Consider the following 13,131-nt stretch of genomic DNA (forward strand, 5'->3'; position numbering starts at 1 on the left):
TAAATGAAGCCGAATAAGGGGTTTGTCTTTCAGTTTGAAACTGCCTTTAATTCTGAAATTAAAATAATTAGTTTGCACAAAATAAAATAAAATAGCATAAAATAAAATCACTTAAGAAAGCTAGGTTTAAATGTTTACATGGCTGTGATACATACAGATGGTTTAAGGAACCCAGACCAAAGTTTCCCTCAGGAATTTTTTTAAATGTTATCTTTTCATTTCAGTTTGGAATAGAAAAATATTCTAAGCCTTGAAAACTTTAATGGGAGAGAAAAAGCCCACACAATTATATCCCTAATAGATAGCTGATATTCAGTGGGAAAAAAATTCTCCACACACCTGGCTTTTTAAAGACAGCAACGTCCAGGAAAAAAACTTTAAAAGGGATTTACCTGCATGTTTGCAAGGAGTTCCTGCTACAAATAGAGACAACTTATTCTTAGTACTTGGGTGTGGTGACAAGAAAGTGAAGATGACTCTCCACAGATCCAAAGGTGTAAAGTCAGAACTTTCTTTGAAGTTGTGCCTACTACCCAGTTGTATTTGGGTACCTAGTAATTCAGTCTGAAAAAGCAAACAAGAGTGTAGCTTTCTCACTTTCCTGTGTGCTGCTAACTGCCTGAAAAGTCATGAGATAGCCATGCTAACCTTGAGGTCCAAGTGGGCTGACGTGGATCTCTGCAGTGAAAAAGAGATGTGGCTGGAGGTATGCACAGAGGCCAGAGAGGGTACACTGCACAAGGAGGCTCTCCTTTCTCCAACAAAAATTACCAAGTATTCCTTGAATTTCTGTATTACTCCAGGAAATGCACACTGGAAATGGGATGCAGGACAAAGCTCAAGCTGCTGACTTTCTTCTAAATTGTTGTTCCTAATGAATCTGCCGACTGATCATCAAAGTATCTGTTTACTGATGGACAAAAATCTCCAGTCTCTTAACTGACAGCTCTCCTGGCTACTGCTTTAAAACAATGGGTGTGGGGGTAGTGCTATTAATAAATCAAGAATTCACAGAGTCACTCAAAACGCAAGTAAGTACAAGAAATATGCTTCAGTCCTCAGCAGCTGCTGTAGGAAGAAAAGAATCGGCTAATGCATCTTCCAATCTTTATCTGCCTGGCAACTGTTGCTCTGGTAAACATCCTGAGTGAGCCCATACTGTGTCATCACTAATGATAAACCTCCTTTCTGCTGAAATTAATATTAGTCTTTTTGTAATAGTCTCACCCAATAGGGAGCTGAAAGTTTTCAGACTACAGTAGAACGTGGTACAGCTGCACAGCACCTCGGGGGAAAAATTGCAGGCAGTGATATCATAGTCTGCAATTAGTTATCTGATATGTCCCCCTCGAAATGATGAAAACATAATCATCATTGCCGATACGGGGAGAGCTCCAGGCTGTACAGTGAGCAGTCTAACCCCAAAGGCTGAGTAACAAGAGCTGTGAGGAGAATCAGTTGGGATCAGTTCCATGCAATCCAGGTGAAGAAACACTCGAAACAAAGCTGGAGAATAACAGTTGGGGACTGATTTTCACTGTTTGATCAATTTAGTTATTTGGGATAAAAGCAGTTGACGCATGGAGTTGCTCAGAAGACAGATCCCCAGCCTGGAGCCTAGAGGGCCTTATTCCTATTCCCTGCTGTGTCACTTAGCCTATGAAAGAAAAGAAACCACAGGAATCTTTTCAAAAGCTCTGACAGCCAGCCAGTTAAAACAAAGATAACATTACTCTGGTAGACATACTGAAAGAGGAAGGCTGCTCAGAATATGCCTCACAATGTAGGATATGATCTATAGAAATCAAAGGGAAAGTTCTTACGCAAGCTTCTGATGACGGAAGAGAATATTGTCACATCCACCACTCCCTTAGGTTTTTTCCCTAGTACAAGAAGGGCAGGGATCCCACAGCCTATAACCAGACCGGCTAGGCCAGCAGGCAACCTCTCCTGCAATTTTTGGTGGCAAAATATTTCCATTTTCTGGACCCTGTGTGACTCTATCCATCCATAAAAGGGTTTCAAGAATCTTGAGATTTATACTGAAAATGCTGACTAGCAAGTAACTTTCCTAAGATGTATACAGGTTATTCATACACTAAGCTACATGTGCTGTTGAATTTCTTTAGTAATTCTTACAATCTCAGTTATGAATCTTCTGGTACTGGTTTAGTAAACAGGCACATTTAATAACTAGAATTTACAATAAACATTAGTATGGTACACAATGCTGTTGCTATCACTAATATGGTGGGAATAATAATATTTTTCCTATTAAAAGTAAGTGTATTTAAACTTAAAAATTTATGACAGGCAGTGAATATTCTCTTGCTTAAGGGAAGAATGGGAAGGAGGCAGTGGCAGTGTGGCCTCAATATTCTGTGCTTTCAAATACTACATTAAATTCTACATATATTTAGGCAGTGGAGATAAGTAAAGGCAATGCACTATTGCTTGCACGCAATCATCCTTAAATAGCAAAGCATCATTGTTTCCCGAAAGTGTTGGAATCATTGTGAAGCCAGTGATTCTGTTGTGATGCTCATATATTCTAGTAATCTGTTTTAATGAGATATAGCTGGATTTTACAAAAAGATCCAGAGCTAAATCCATGCTTGAATGGTAAATGATACAGTGGCAGACCTCAGTTCAGGTACAGTGAGCTTGATGACACTGGATTCATTCTGAGCAAGAGTCAATTCAAATAGTAGTTTGGGAATATGCTATCTTAATAAATACAAAATTTGAGACAGTTACTAATTAATAAAGCACCAGAATATTTTTTCCCACACCAAGGATATTACTGGAAGCAAAACTCATCAGGTTGTTTATCAAGTGCACTAGACAAAGCATCCATCCAGGAGATAGGAGTACAGGCTGGGAGAAGAATTCATTGAGAGCAGCCTCGATGAGAAGGACTTGGGGTTTGTCATGGATGAAAAGCTGGCCATGAGGCACCTGTGTGTGCTCCCAGCCCAGAAAGCCAACAGCATCCTGAGCATCCAAGGCAACATGGCCAGCAGAGCAAAGACACGATCCTTTCCCTCAACTCTGCCCTCATAAGACCCAACCTGAAGTGCTGCATCCAGCTCTGGGGTCTCCAACATAAGGACATGGACCTGTTGGAGCAAGTACAGATGGGGGCCATGAAAATGACTAGAGGGCTGGAGCACCTCTCCTACAAAGAGTGGCTGAGAGAGCTGGGGTTCTTCAGCCCGGAGAAGAGAAGGCACCAAGGAGGCCTCTCTGCAGCCTTGCAGGACTTAAAAGGTTTTTTTTTTTTAAAGAGGAAGACTTTTTTACACAGGCAGATAGTGATAGGACAAGGCGAGACAGTTTTAAACTAAAAGAGAAAAGATTTAGATTAGATGTTAGGAACAAGTTCTTTACTGCGAGGGTAGGAGACACTGGAACAGGCTGCCCAGAGAAACTCCACCCCTGTGCGTGTTCAAGACCAGTTTAGATGGAACCCTGAGCAACCTCATTTAGAGGGTGACATCTCTGCCCATGGCAGAGGGTTGGAACAAAATGGTCTTTGAAGCCCCTCCCAGCCCAAACCATCCTGTGATTCTGTGATGTCTCTTAGAAACAGCAGAAGTAGCTGATGCAGTGAGAAACCACTTTTCCAGGTGATTTGCTACCAATCATTGTGCATAGATCCTACTATCTTCCTTGAACAGTCTAAAAACACGTCTTAGACACACCTTGCTATAACACACTGCTAATTCATCTGACTCATAAAACTACTTTCTCTGGGAGGGTGGGAAATATTGGGCTACTTCCCAATAGAGAAATCAATTCAAGATACCAAACCAGTAAATTAAAAAGCAAAACAGAGGTTTCAATTAGTTATGTTTCCATGACTATCACTGTGGATATATTTGTATCACATCAGGGGTGGAAAAAAGGTGTTAATACATTGCCTTGCAATTGCTGTGGGTCAACAGTAATATGATTGTGACTGTGTTGACAAAATGGCATGACCTGAGCACTATGAGTAATAAAGCCAGACAGAAGACTGATACTGTTAAGAAATTCAGTCTAGGTCTGCAAAAAATTGGTTCTGTGGGTGTTTCAGAAATTAGGAAAATCCCTACCCTTACTCATAAGGAGTATTTTCTCACACGGATTGTTCAGCCGAAGGAAGGATTGCACAGCCAGACACAGTGATGGATTGCCAAACTAACTGAAGAGAGTTTCCTGTTTTTATGGTTACAGTTTTCAGAGAATGCTCTGGTCATCTGTGCTCTTGTTCACTTCCCATCCAGTAGAATAATATTTGCACAAGAACATTTTTCTTACAATTAATCATAATGCTTCTTTCAGCTGAAACAGCCCTGTATGTGAACTCATACCTGCTTTCTGAAACTGAAGAAAAAGAGGCCTTGTTGATGGGACAAGAGGCTAGGACTTTGGAGAAGATGTTCTGTTTACAGCTACACTGCTTTCTCTCTGTTGTCCTACCTCTGAGGTGGGGATAAAAACACTGACTTCCCATGGGCTATAAAAATCACTAATCATTATTTTCTGCTGGCAGCATGGTTGTCAGTTCACTTCTTTCTCACTAGTTGGGAATATTCTTTATCTCTTAAATACTACTATATCTAGACTTGAAATTTTAAGTTCTAGGGTAATTTAAATACACTCAGACTCCAGGTCTGCTAGATGTGTTGGTGAAACCCATCACATAAGGTAACTCCCTCTTAACTAAATGTTGTAATATTTACCTGAACTCCACGCAATGCAAGGAAAAAAAAAAAAACCAACAAAATTTCAACAGAGACACCAACTATTTCTGAAGTGACACATTGAGAAAGCCTAAGATGTCAAATCTGTTTCAAGAATTCAAGCTCTTCTACAAAAGTCAGAAGAATCCAGCAGCTGACAAACAGAAGGAATACATCTCAGACATGTGCTGATGTTGAAATGTTTGAATGTTTAAGGTACTGGAGGATATACTGAGGAGAGATCACTTGTTTTTGTTATGAATGCCCACACTGAGCTTTGAAGACATGGATGTGTATCAAGTAAATGTTATCAATAAATACTTAGTTAGGTTATTAATAGACCCAAGCCTTGCTGGGCCCAAGACTTTTGATGCTGTGGTTACGCTATATTTTTTAAATGGGTTTGTGACAACACAGAAGCAATTGAAGAAAATAACATTGTCTGTATTTTATTTTGAAGGGCAGACTAGTCAGGCAGAGAGAGCTTTTTTAATTTTTCCTCCTTTGCTCAGCAGAAGAAATTAATTAAAGAGTTTATTCATTCGTGAATGCAAAATTTTGGATAGAAATTCTACTGATCTTTAAGGGCACTGTTGCAACATCTTACCAGTCTTGCATTGTTCTTTATGCAATATATTGTTTATGCTGCACTAATTTATGATAGGTCTGGTCCCCACTGGCATACATCTAAGTAATAGGAGTTGTTAAGAAATATAAAAGAAGAAAAACGATCTCCAGCACCAGAAAGAAACACAGACTACTTGTTATATGTACTACCTGGATTAAAATAAACTCTCATCAAAGCATTATCAGAAAGAAAATTCAAATTTAGTCATTGGTCTTAACAATCTCCTACTCACAGGATTTGTCTCCTTCTGGAAAACTGGACAATTGGGCTTTTCTCTAGTCCACATGAACCCACAGAGACAGAAAACACTGTCTAGTGTGTATGCCTAGAGATGCCCTAAAAATCACCTGAAAAACTGTGCTGATCTTACCCTTCCATGATGCTCTAAGATTGCCCCTGCTTCACTGTTTTAAAAAAACAGTTAATGTTGTGCTCTGTTCAGTGTGAACACAAACAATATCACTACTAGATAATGTGTGAGACTTGGCAGGACAAGAATATGTTGAGAAAATAAAGCAAAACTACTCTAATCTTTTCCCACCCAAAAAGCAGCCAGGAAATTAAGCCATAAGAGTAAAAGGAGAAGAAGAAGAAAAAAGGAATTAATAGAACTGATCTTGTAGAAATGTCACAAGACACAAAAATCATAATAGACACTCTTAGAAGAGCTCTGCAGCATTTTATACCACAACAGGGAGCAAATGGGTCCAGGGTTTTACTGAAGTAAGCCACAAAAGCAGGAAAGAAACTTCTCTCTAGGCAGTCACCATGGGAATGTGTCTCACATGCTCAAAATGTCTGGCAGTTACTACTTTTAATACAAGAATTGTTAATGGGATAAGTGCTTGTCTAAAGCCTTAGCTGTGCCCGCTCAGTGATGAACTGGAACCACCAAGTATCTCTTCTCAGTAGGCTATAAAATGATTTTGCTACATTCTGGAAAAGAGGAGTTTAAAAGTTTAGAGCTCAATATGCAACCTCAAGAAGGACACTTTTATTTTCTGTGCTAGGAGAGATTTTGCTCCTCACAAGAAGACAAAGTTACTCTGACTCGTGCAATGGAAGAGTGGTATTTTGTCAATACAATTTTACGAAGTCACCGGACACTCCAGCCCTACAGCCTTTCCCAGAGCATCAAGCCTTTACGAACAAATACCTCCAAACCTTCAAGAAGACAGTTGATATTTATAACTAGGAAGTATTGGTTCAAACAGGAGTGCAACTTGACAAAATTTAAGACACCATTCTTCAGTTAATTATTAAATAAATTTTAAAGTTCTTGAACCTAAAGAAGCGTTAAGTCTGACAGTAGAGCAAAAGATGTAAGTCAGTTCTCACTTGGCAAACTGCTTCAAACATCCCCAATCATAAAAGATAAGCATGGAATAATAACTCTTTAAGGAAGCTCTACTTTGCATTTGCTGTTGTCTAACAGGAAACAATTGCTATTGAACTGAAAATAGCTGCCGGTCCTCAGTGTGTATAGAGATAGCAAACCCACAAGTAAACAGGATAAAACTGTCAGACCAATGAAGTCTTACCTGATTTTTATAGCACTGCTACTGGCCAAATTGATTTAAACAAAATATGTGTTATTTCACTTCCATGTGAAATGGAATAAATTTGACGTAAGTGTTCCTATATGTCAAATTTATGCATAAACAATATACAGGAACAGAGAACAAAACACTGCATTTATAAATATGAAGACTCATTAGCGAAAGAAGCTCTTTTTTCTGCACTTACACACCTGTGTAAATGATGGAAAGGGAAAGGACATGTAAATAATGAAGGACACTTAATCAAGCAGGAGAAGGGAAAATAAGGAAGTGAGTGAAAGATGCGTTCAGGCCGCACCCTCAGTGTCTTCATTATTAATGAATCATGTTTCTTTATAATTGGCAAATACTACTTTCCCTTGAACATTCCTGGTTAACTATTCCATATTCCTTGTGCAGAAGCTTTATCCAGAGCACCAGGATGGAGCTGGGAACACCTGGTTATCCTCAGCAGTGGCATATGGTGTCACTCCCTCGTCTCCTCATTCTGTGATAGGGACACTCCACCTTGTTGGCCGATGGCAAAGGGTAGGTAAATCATTCCCATCACAACCACCCCTACAGCACTGCTGAACTATTGCATTTACATGCTGCAGGAAGAGCGTATTCCAGCCTCTTTAGTCTGTTTTGAGTGGGCATGAGGGCTCAGAGCGCTCCCTGCAAACAGCCGCAGCTGTGCTGCCCTGGCACGCATGATACCAACCCCTTGCTGATACGCCTCCCTGGTGGCAAGCTGTGTTCTCTCTGAGAGGCTGCCAGCTTAAGGCTGGTGCTCGACTTTTAAACCCCAGTTTGGCCAGCAGCTTGCTTGCTTTCTGGGCACTTGCTTACATCTGCTCACAGGGGTCTGGGTGCGCACAGAACAACCACCGAGCTTCAGTTAACCTCTCACTTCTGTATGGGAAACCTGCAAGAAACTATTCATTACAGCTACCCACACACACCACACCCTGCTTCTTTACAGACACCTATCCATTAACAAAAATAACAATAAAAAAGCCCCCTAGGGAAATGTACTTCTGAGAACCTGTTTTGCTAACATGCTGTCACTGTGAGACATACATAATTAACAAAAGCTATGCCATGGCAGGTTTTTTTTACTATTATACATTCTGTCAGAGGCAGCATCTTATTTACCAAAGCAGGTATTTTGTAAAACAGACATTAATTGTGAACTTGAGGATTGCAGGCTAATGCCCTTTTCCTAGGCAATTGTCAGTTTGCACCCTGGCAATCTCTTTTATAACCCTCTCACATGCTTTTGGAACAGTATCATTAGCAGAAAGAGAGACGGAAGTTTTAACACAGCTGCTGCATGTCTGGCTTTTTTTTTCTGGTTTGTTTTTTTCTTTTAAGACACAACACAGCCTCTTAGAGCTTCCAGCTACTAAGCTACATCAATCATCAAGAGAAAAGAGAAAACAAAGTGAAGCAATGTATTTTTCAAACTGCAAATATAAGTAAAATTCAGGTCATCTCTGTGATTTTTACTTTGAATTAGCATACCCTGCTTGTGCTTTCATGTTTTTAACTGCTAAAGCTGTAGATGATTCTTCAACTCCTTTTGTTTCTTTTGGCCTTTTGTATTGTTTTGGGTGTTTTTTTTCTAATGTTTCACAATCTGAGAATCGAAGGTTATTGTGCCAAAATAAGATTGCTGCATTACATAAAGTTGCCAGTGTTGTCGTATAGAGGAACTGGAAAGTCCCAAAGCCATTGCTTACAAAAGAAAGTTCAATTATGTTCTTAATTGAAAGCACAGACTCAAAAAATGACTGTAGGATTCGTTAGGCAGGAAAGAGTCACAGAGGTTTGAACTTTAAATTGCAATTAGCTGAACTTTCTGTCTGACTGGAAAGATTCTCCAAGGAAAACCCCTCTTTTTCTCAGTTGCCACTTCGCATCGCTGCATGCAAACTCATTCATGTGATGAGCTGCTGTGCCGTCCCTTGGGCGGGGGCAGCTCCGGCAGCCGCGGCAAGGGAGGGAAATCACAGCCAGCTGCTACTGATATTACTGCTGAGGCACTGTGGGGAGGCTTGTGATTGAGCGGGGAGGAAGCTGATAAACACACAGCACTGACTCAATCCTCTCTGCCACTACTATTAGCAGCACCCATAATGGTCACTGATAATTACAGTGTCTGATAGCTTTGAAAGTATTATTGCCTCTCTGGGAGGGAGAGATGACTGTATGTTAAGAGATGATGGACTCCTGGAAAATGACCAGCAGCTACACCAAACCGGCTTCACGCCTACAGTCGTGGATAACACACAGAGAACGGTCCAAACCACAAGGTTTGTCACAGAGAAACCCTGACAGGAAAAGGCAAAGAACAAAATAGATTGTGGATGTGTTTTACTTTGTAGCAACTTGGAAGTTTGCATTTCTCCATTGTAAGAATTCAGTTTAATGCTGACAGATTGAATCAGCACGCTCCCAGATGCCAGCTGACGCTAAAGCACGATGTGTTTTGAACAGCATTAGTTGTTCCTGTGCAATGTTGCATTGTTCTCAAAGTAGGTAAGATCACTCTGGTGGGTCATGTTTGTTTCACAGTTATCCTCTGTGAAGTTGTATTTCACAGACAATCACGTACATTTATTCCTGGTCCTGGAAAAAACAATTCTAGAGGAGAGTTTTGCAGAACTCCTTCCTTTGCTCTCTCACACAGCATTCTCTTGAAAAAAAAGAGACCAAAACCAAACAGTGATTTATAAAGAACAGAATACATATCATGTGAAGAGGAGAATTATCATCTTCCATATTGACTGTATTTTCAAACACTTATCCCTTAGCTCTGGAACAAAAATGTGATGCAAGAAGACCAGATAGCAGATGGAGAAGCCTTTTTACAGCATTTGGAATTTCAAAAACTTTTAAGTTCTTTGACTGATTTACCCTCTCCTTATAAAAGAACTCTACATTGTTCTTTCTCTGCTTCTCTAAAATGTATTTTACTACCAGTCAACTACATTCAGAACTCATAGTATCAAATATTATCACATCTTTTCAACAAGTATTTTAGCAGTAATGACCTCAGGATTCTCTCTGGTGTTTATTTGTCTATCAGCGTGTCATGATATCTCCTACTCCTGGCACATTCTTGATAGTGTCGAACCTCACGCACGTTTAGGTGATAGATGAATAACTGCAATATTTACACTGTCTTCAAGTCAGGCCTGTAAAAGCCTGGGGAACTCCTCTGGAAAGAAAGATATACCACACATGGATGAAGATTTTGTTTAACCTTGGCTAGAGCCACCAGTGGTTTTAAAAGCATTTACTTTAAAAAGTTCATCCTCAATTGTATGATGCTATCTGTCCTCATTAAGCCTTTCTCTTACTTCCTGTTTTCAAGGTAATGGCTCTTCATTGCGGTGAACACCAGTACCTAAAGAATCTTCAAATATTTCTCCAAAGACTGCAAGACAATCCCCTGCCATGGTTTGTTGGCTCTGTGTGTGCGCATCTTTCAAGGGCAGCTACGTAACCCTTCCACTAAACAATGATGGAAAGTTCAAGTGAATGCTTAATAAAGCCTAGTTACTTTGTAGCTTTGGGAAAACAGCCAAGATACACACTGTAAAGACTAGAGTGAAAATAAACTAGCACAAAGAGCTTCTTCAAACTGCTTTATTTACAAATTTACACGATAGATATGTAAACCAAGGGGCAGGCAGGTCTCTTCCTTTGTGACTGATAAGCAGCTGCAGTAGCCCTGTCTCAGAGCCTTACCTTGTGCTAACAGCCAAGCTTCCTCCTCCCACAGGCAGACTCACTCTCCCTCCTTCCATTTCATCTGTACCACTACTACTTCTGTTCCAGTTTCTTCCAGTTTGGAGGTCAAAATTCTAGGATTCGCTTTGTGTTAATCAAGGAAAACTTTGAGACAAATATTTCTACAAATACATAATGCTCACAGGAGATAATCTGCTACAAAAACATAATTCACCAAGATGTCAGCATCCATATTCTCCAGGATCCAGACTGCTTAGACAAGTCATGTCAACACCATGAGTAAACCGTGTTCACATATCAGTGACAGTATAGCCACAACACCACAGAAATAAGTTTTTCAGCTTTCTCTGTATCTCATTTTTCCTTTTGAAATCAATTAAGAGTGATTCCAGGTCCTCTTTAATTCTGTAAAACTCTGTACTAAAGGAACCAAAATTCCAGTTCAGGAGTTTCCCAACAGCAATAGCTATTAGTCTGTGATGCACAGCAAAATCACTGGCTAAAAAAAGGAAAACACCAGCATCAACTGCTGTTTTGAAATGATTACTGACTACAAAGTCACGCTGGAATGTATTTTATACCAACTCAAATATACTGTAGCTGTAGTGCAATACCTTACTAAGCCAGTAAAGAAACTTCCCTGGGGGGCATTTGTGAAGTTTGACATACTTTTTGTAGCTATGCTGAAGGTTCGATTATGGGACTTTCTGTCTCACTGTAAAGCACTGTAAAAATCCCAGAGTCAGTTCAGACCCTGCTCTCTAGGACACTCCAGGCAGCTCATAGAACTAAAAATCAATCAAGGAGTTATAATATTTATATAGTGCACAGACTTGGACCAAGCCAAGTATTTAAACACATCTTTAAACACATACCTTATTTGCCTACAGTAGCCTTGTCCTTTCTCTTAAGGTTTTGTCTGTATACCTGATCTTAGCAAGAGCATTTTGGTACGATGGACACACAATTTTAGAAAGAAAAGCAATGAGGCTGCTTCAGCTATCACAGATGAACGGGGAACTTGTTCCCTCTGACACACCCATTCACAGCCTGGCAGCACTGCAACCATTACATGCTGCTCAAGCAAGTGAGATATATATTCACTATACACACAGACACAGCCCTTGGGTGACAATGGCCATGAAAAATGCATTTTGTTAGACTCCTGGAACTGATGAGCACAAAAACAATATAGAAGCACAACTGTTATCCCTAACCACAAAATGCCTCGAGGCAGCTGCAGTCACAGTGAGAGTCTGTTGAAAGTATGGTCATTTCCCTAAAACATGGTTGAGCCTGCACCATATGAAATTTCAAAAGCTTTTTGTCACTTTGGACATAAAATTTTTATTTTTTTTTCTCTGTATTAACCTTAGATTTTTAAATGCAAATATTTGAAGCAGATAACCACACTGCAGGAAGGCAATTGGTAAACAACTGAATTTTGTCACTTCTAACCCCCTTTGTTCCAAAAGCTCATCAGTCAGCCCCAAAGAGACCTTAGAAAGTCAGAAGCAAGTGTGCTTGGCATAAAAGCTCTCCAAATCACAGCAGAGAGCCCCTCAGTTTTTCTCCCGTTTGGCAGGGCTGTGCCCAAATGCAGTATGTTCCAGCTGTTGGTTCAGCTCGTGTAAACTCCAGAATGCAGCTGTAAGCTGGGGGGGGCTCAGCCCCTTCCCCCCGCCCCCCTTTTCGCTGCGGTCCAAAACGGAGCTAGGAGAGCAAACTGCGTTTGTAACAGCAGTCACATTGTCGAACTGAGCTTCACCAGAGCCGTGCTGAATTCCCTAATGGAGTCCTGGTCTGAGTTTAAACTTCATTCTTTAATCTTCTGCAATTCAGGTTTTATAGATCTGGAATTGCCCTTTACAAGCAATACACAGCTTTCTGTGATTGTACAGACCAGCACAACTGAGATTACATTTCTAAAACATCTCTGATAACACTTAAAATAAAAAAAGTATGTAGGTGCAAGAAAGCTGTTTGCTATCTAGCAGAAGAGCACTTGCTGTCTGAAGCATTAACTTAACAATCAGAAGTGTTTTCATTCATAAAAATCTTACCTGTTTCTGTTAGACAGAGCTTCAGCAAACATAATCCAAAAGTTGCCCATAAGGAGAAGTTGGCCATTTTTTTCTTGGAACTGTTTTGCAAAATCCAAAGATCCTTGCAAGCTGCAGAAAGAAGTAAAGCCCCGACGCTTGTTAAGCCTGCAGTCAATGAGTCTGAAGTTTGCTGCACTTTTTATTCTAAGGAACTAAGTAATGACATAACTGGGAGGGGGAAGCTCCATCAAAAGTCACACCCATAAAGTTACCCAGAAGCAGAAGAAGGGGGAGTAGAAGGAGAGCTAGTACTGACTAAGCAGGCACAATTGAGTTTTAAAGAGCCACTAAATCTTCTCTTCTTACACAAGTCCAGTCAAAAGTTATACTTACTGTGCTTGTAGGAAAATTTGTGTAATCTCTCCTGATTC

The 13,131-nt window shown here is 40.1% G+C and overlaps 1 protein-coding gene across 19 annotated transcripts in view; it reads right to left on the bottom strand.

Annotated features, from left to right (window-relative positions):
- Positions 1-12,905, bottom strand: part of CD44 (CD44 molecule (Indian blood group)) — a 53,150-nt gene extending 40,245 nt beyond the window's left edge. For 10 of the 19 annotated variants that reach the window (XM_048307046.1, XM_048307040.1, XM_048307039.1 and 7 more), the window contains exon 1: positions 12,719-12,899. In XM_048307046.1, the coding sequence (XP_048163003.1) occupies positions 12,719-12,785 (67 nt within the window). In that variant the 5' untranslated portion in view covers positions 12,786-12,899. Of the gene's footprint in view, positions 1-12,718 lie in introns of all 19 variants that reach the window. The other 9 variants (XM_048307058.1, XM_048307044.1, XM_048307054.1 and 6 more) reach the window with 7 other exon arrangements.
- Positions 12,906-13,131: the final 226 nt, after the last annotated feature.

The sequence above is a fragment of the Corvus hawaiiensis genome, chromosome 6 (assembly GCF_020740725.1).
Source record: "Corvus hawaiiensis isolate bCorHaw1 chromosome 6, bCorHaw1.pri.cur, whole genome shotgun sequence".
Lineage (NCBI taxonomy): Eukaryota > Metazoa > Chordata > Aves > Passeriformes > Corvidae > Corvus > Corvus hawaiiensis.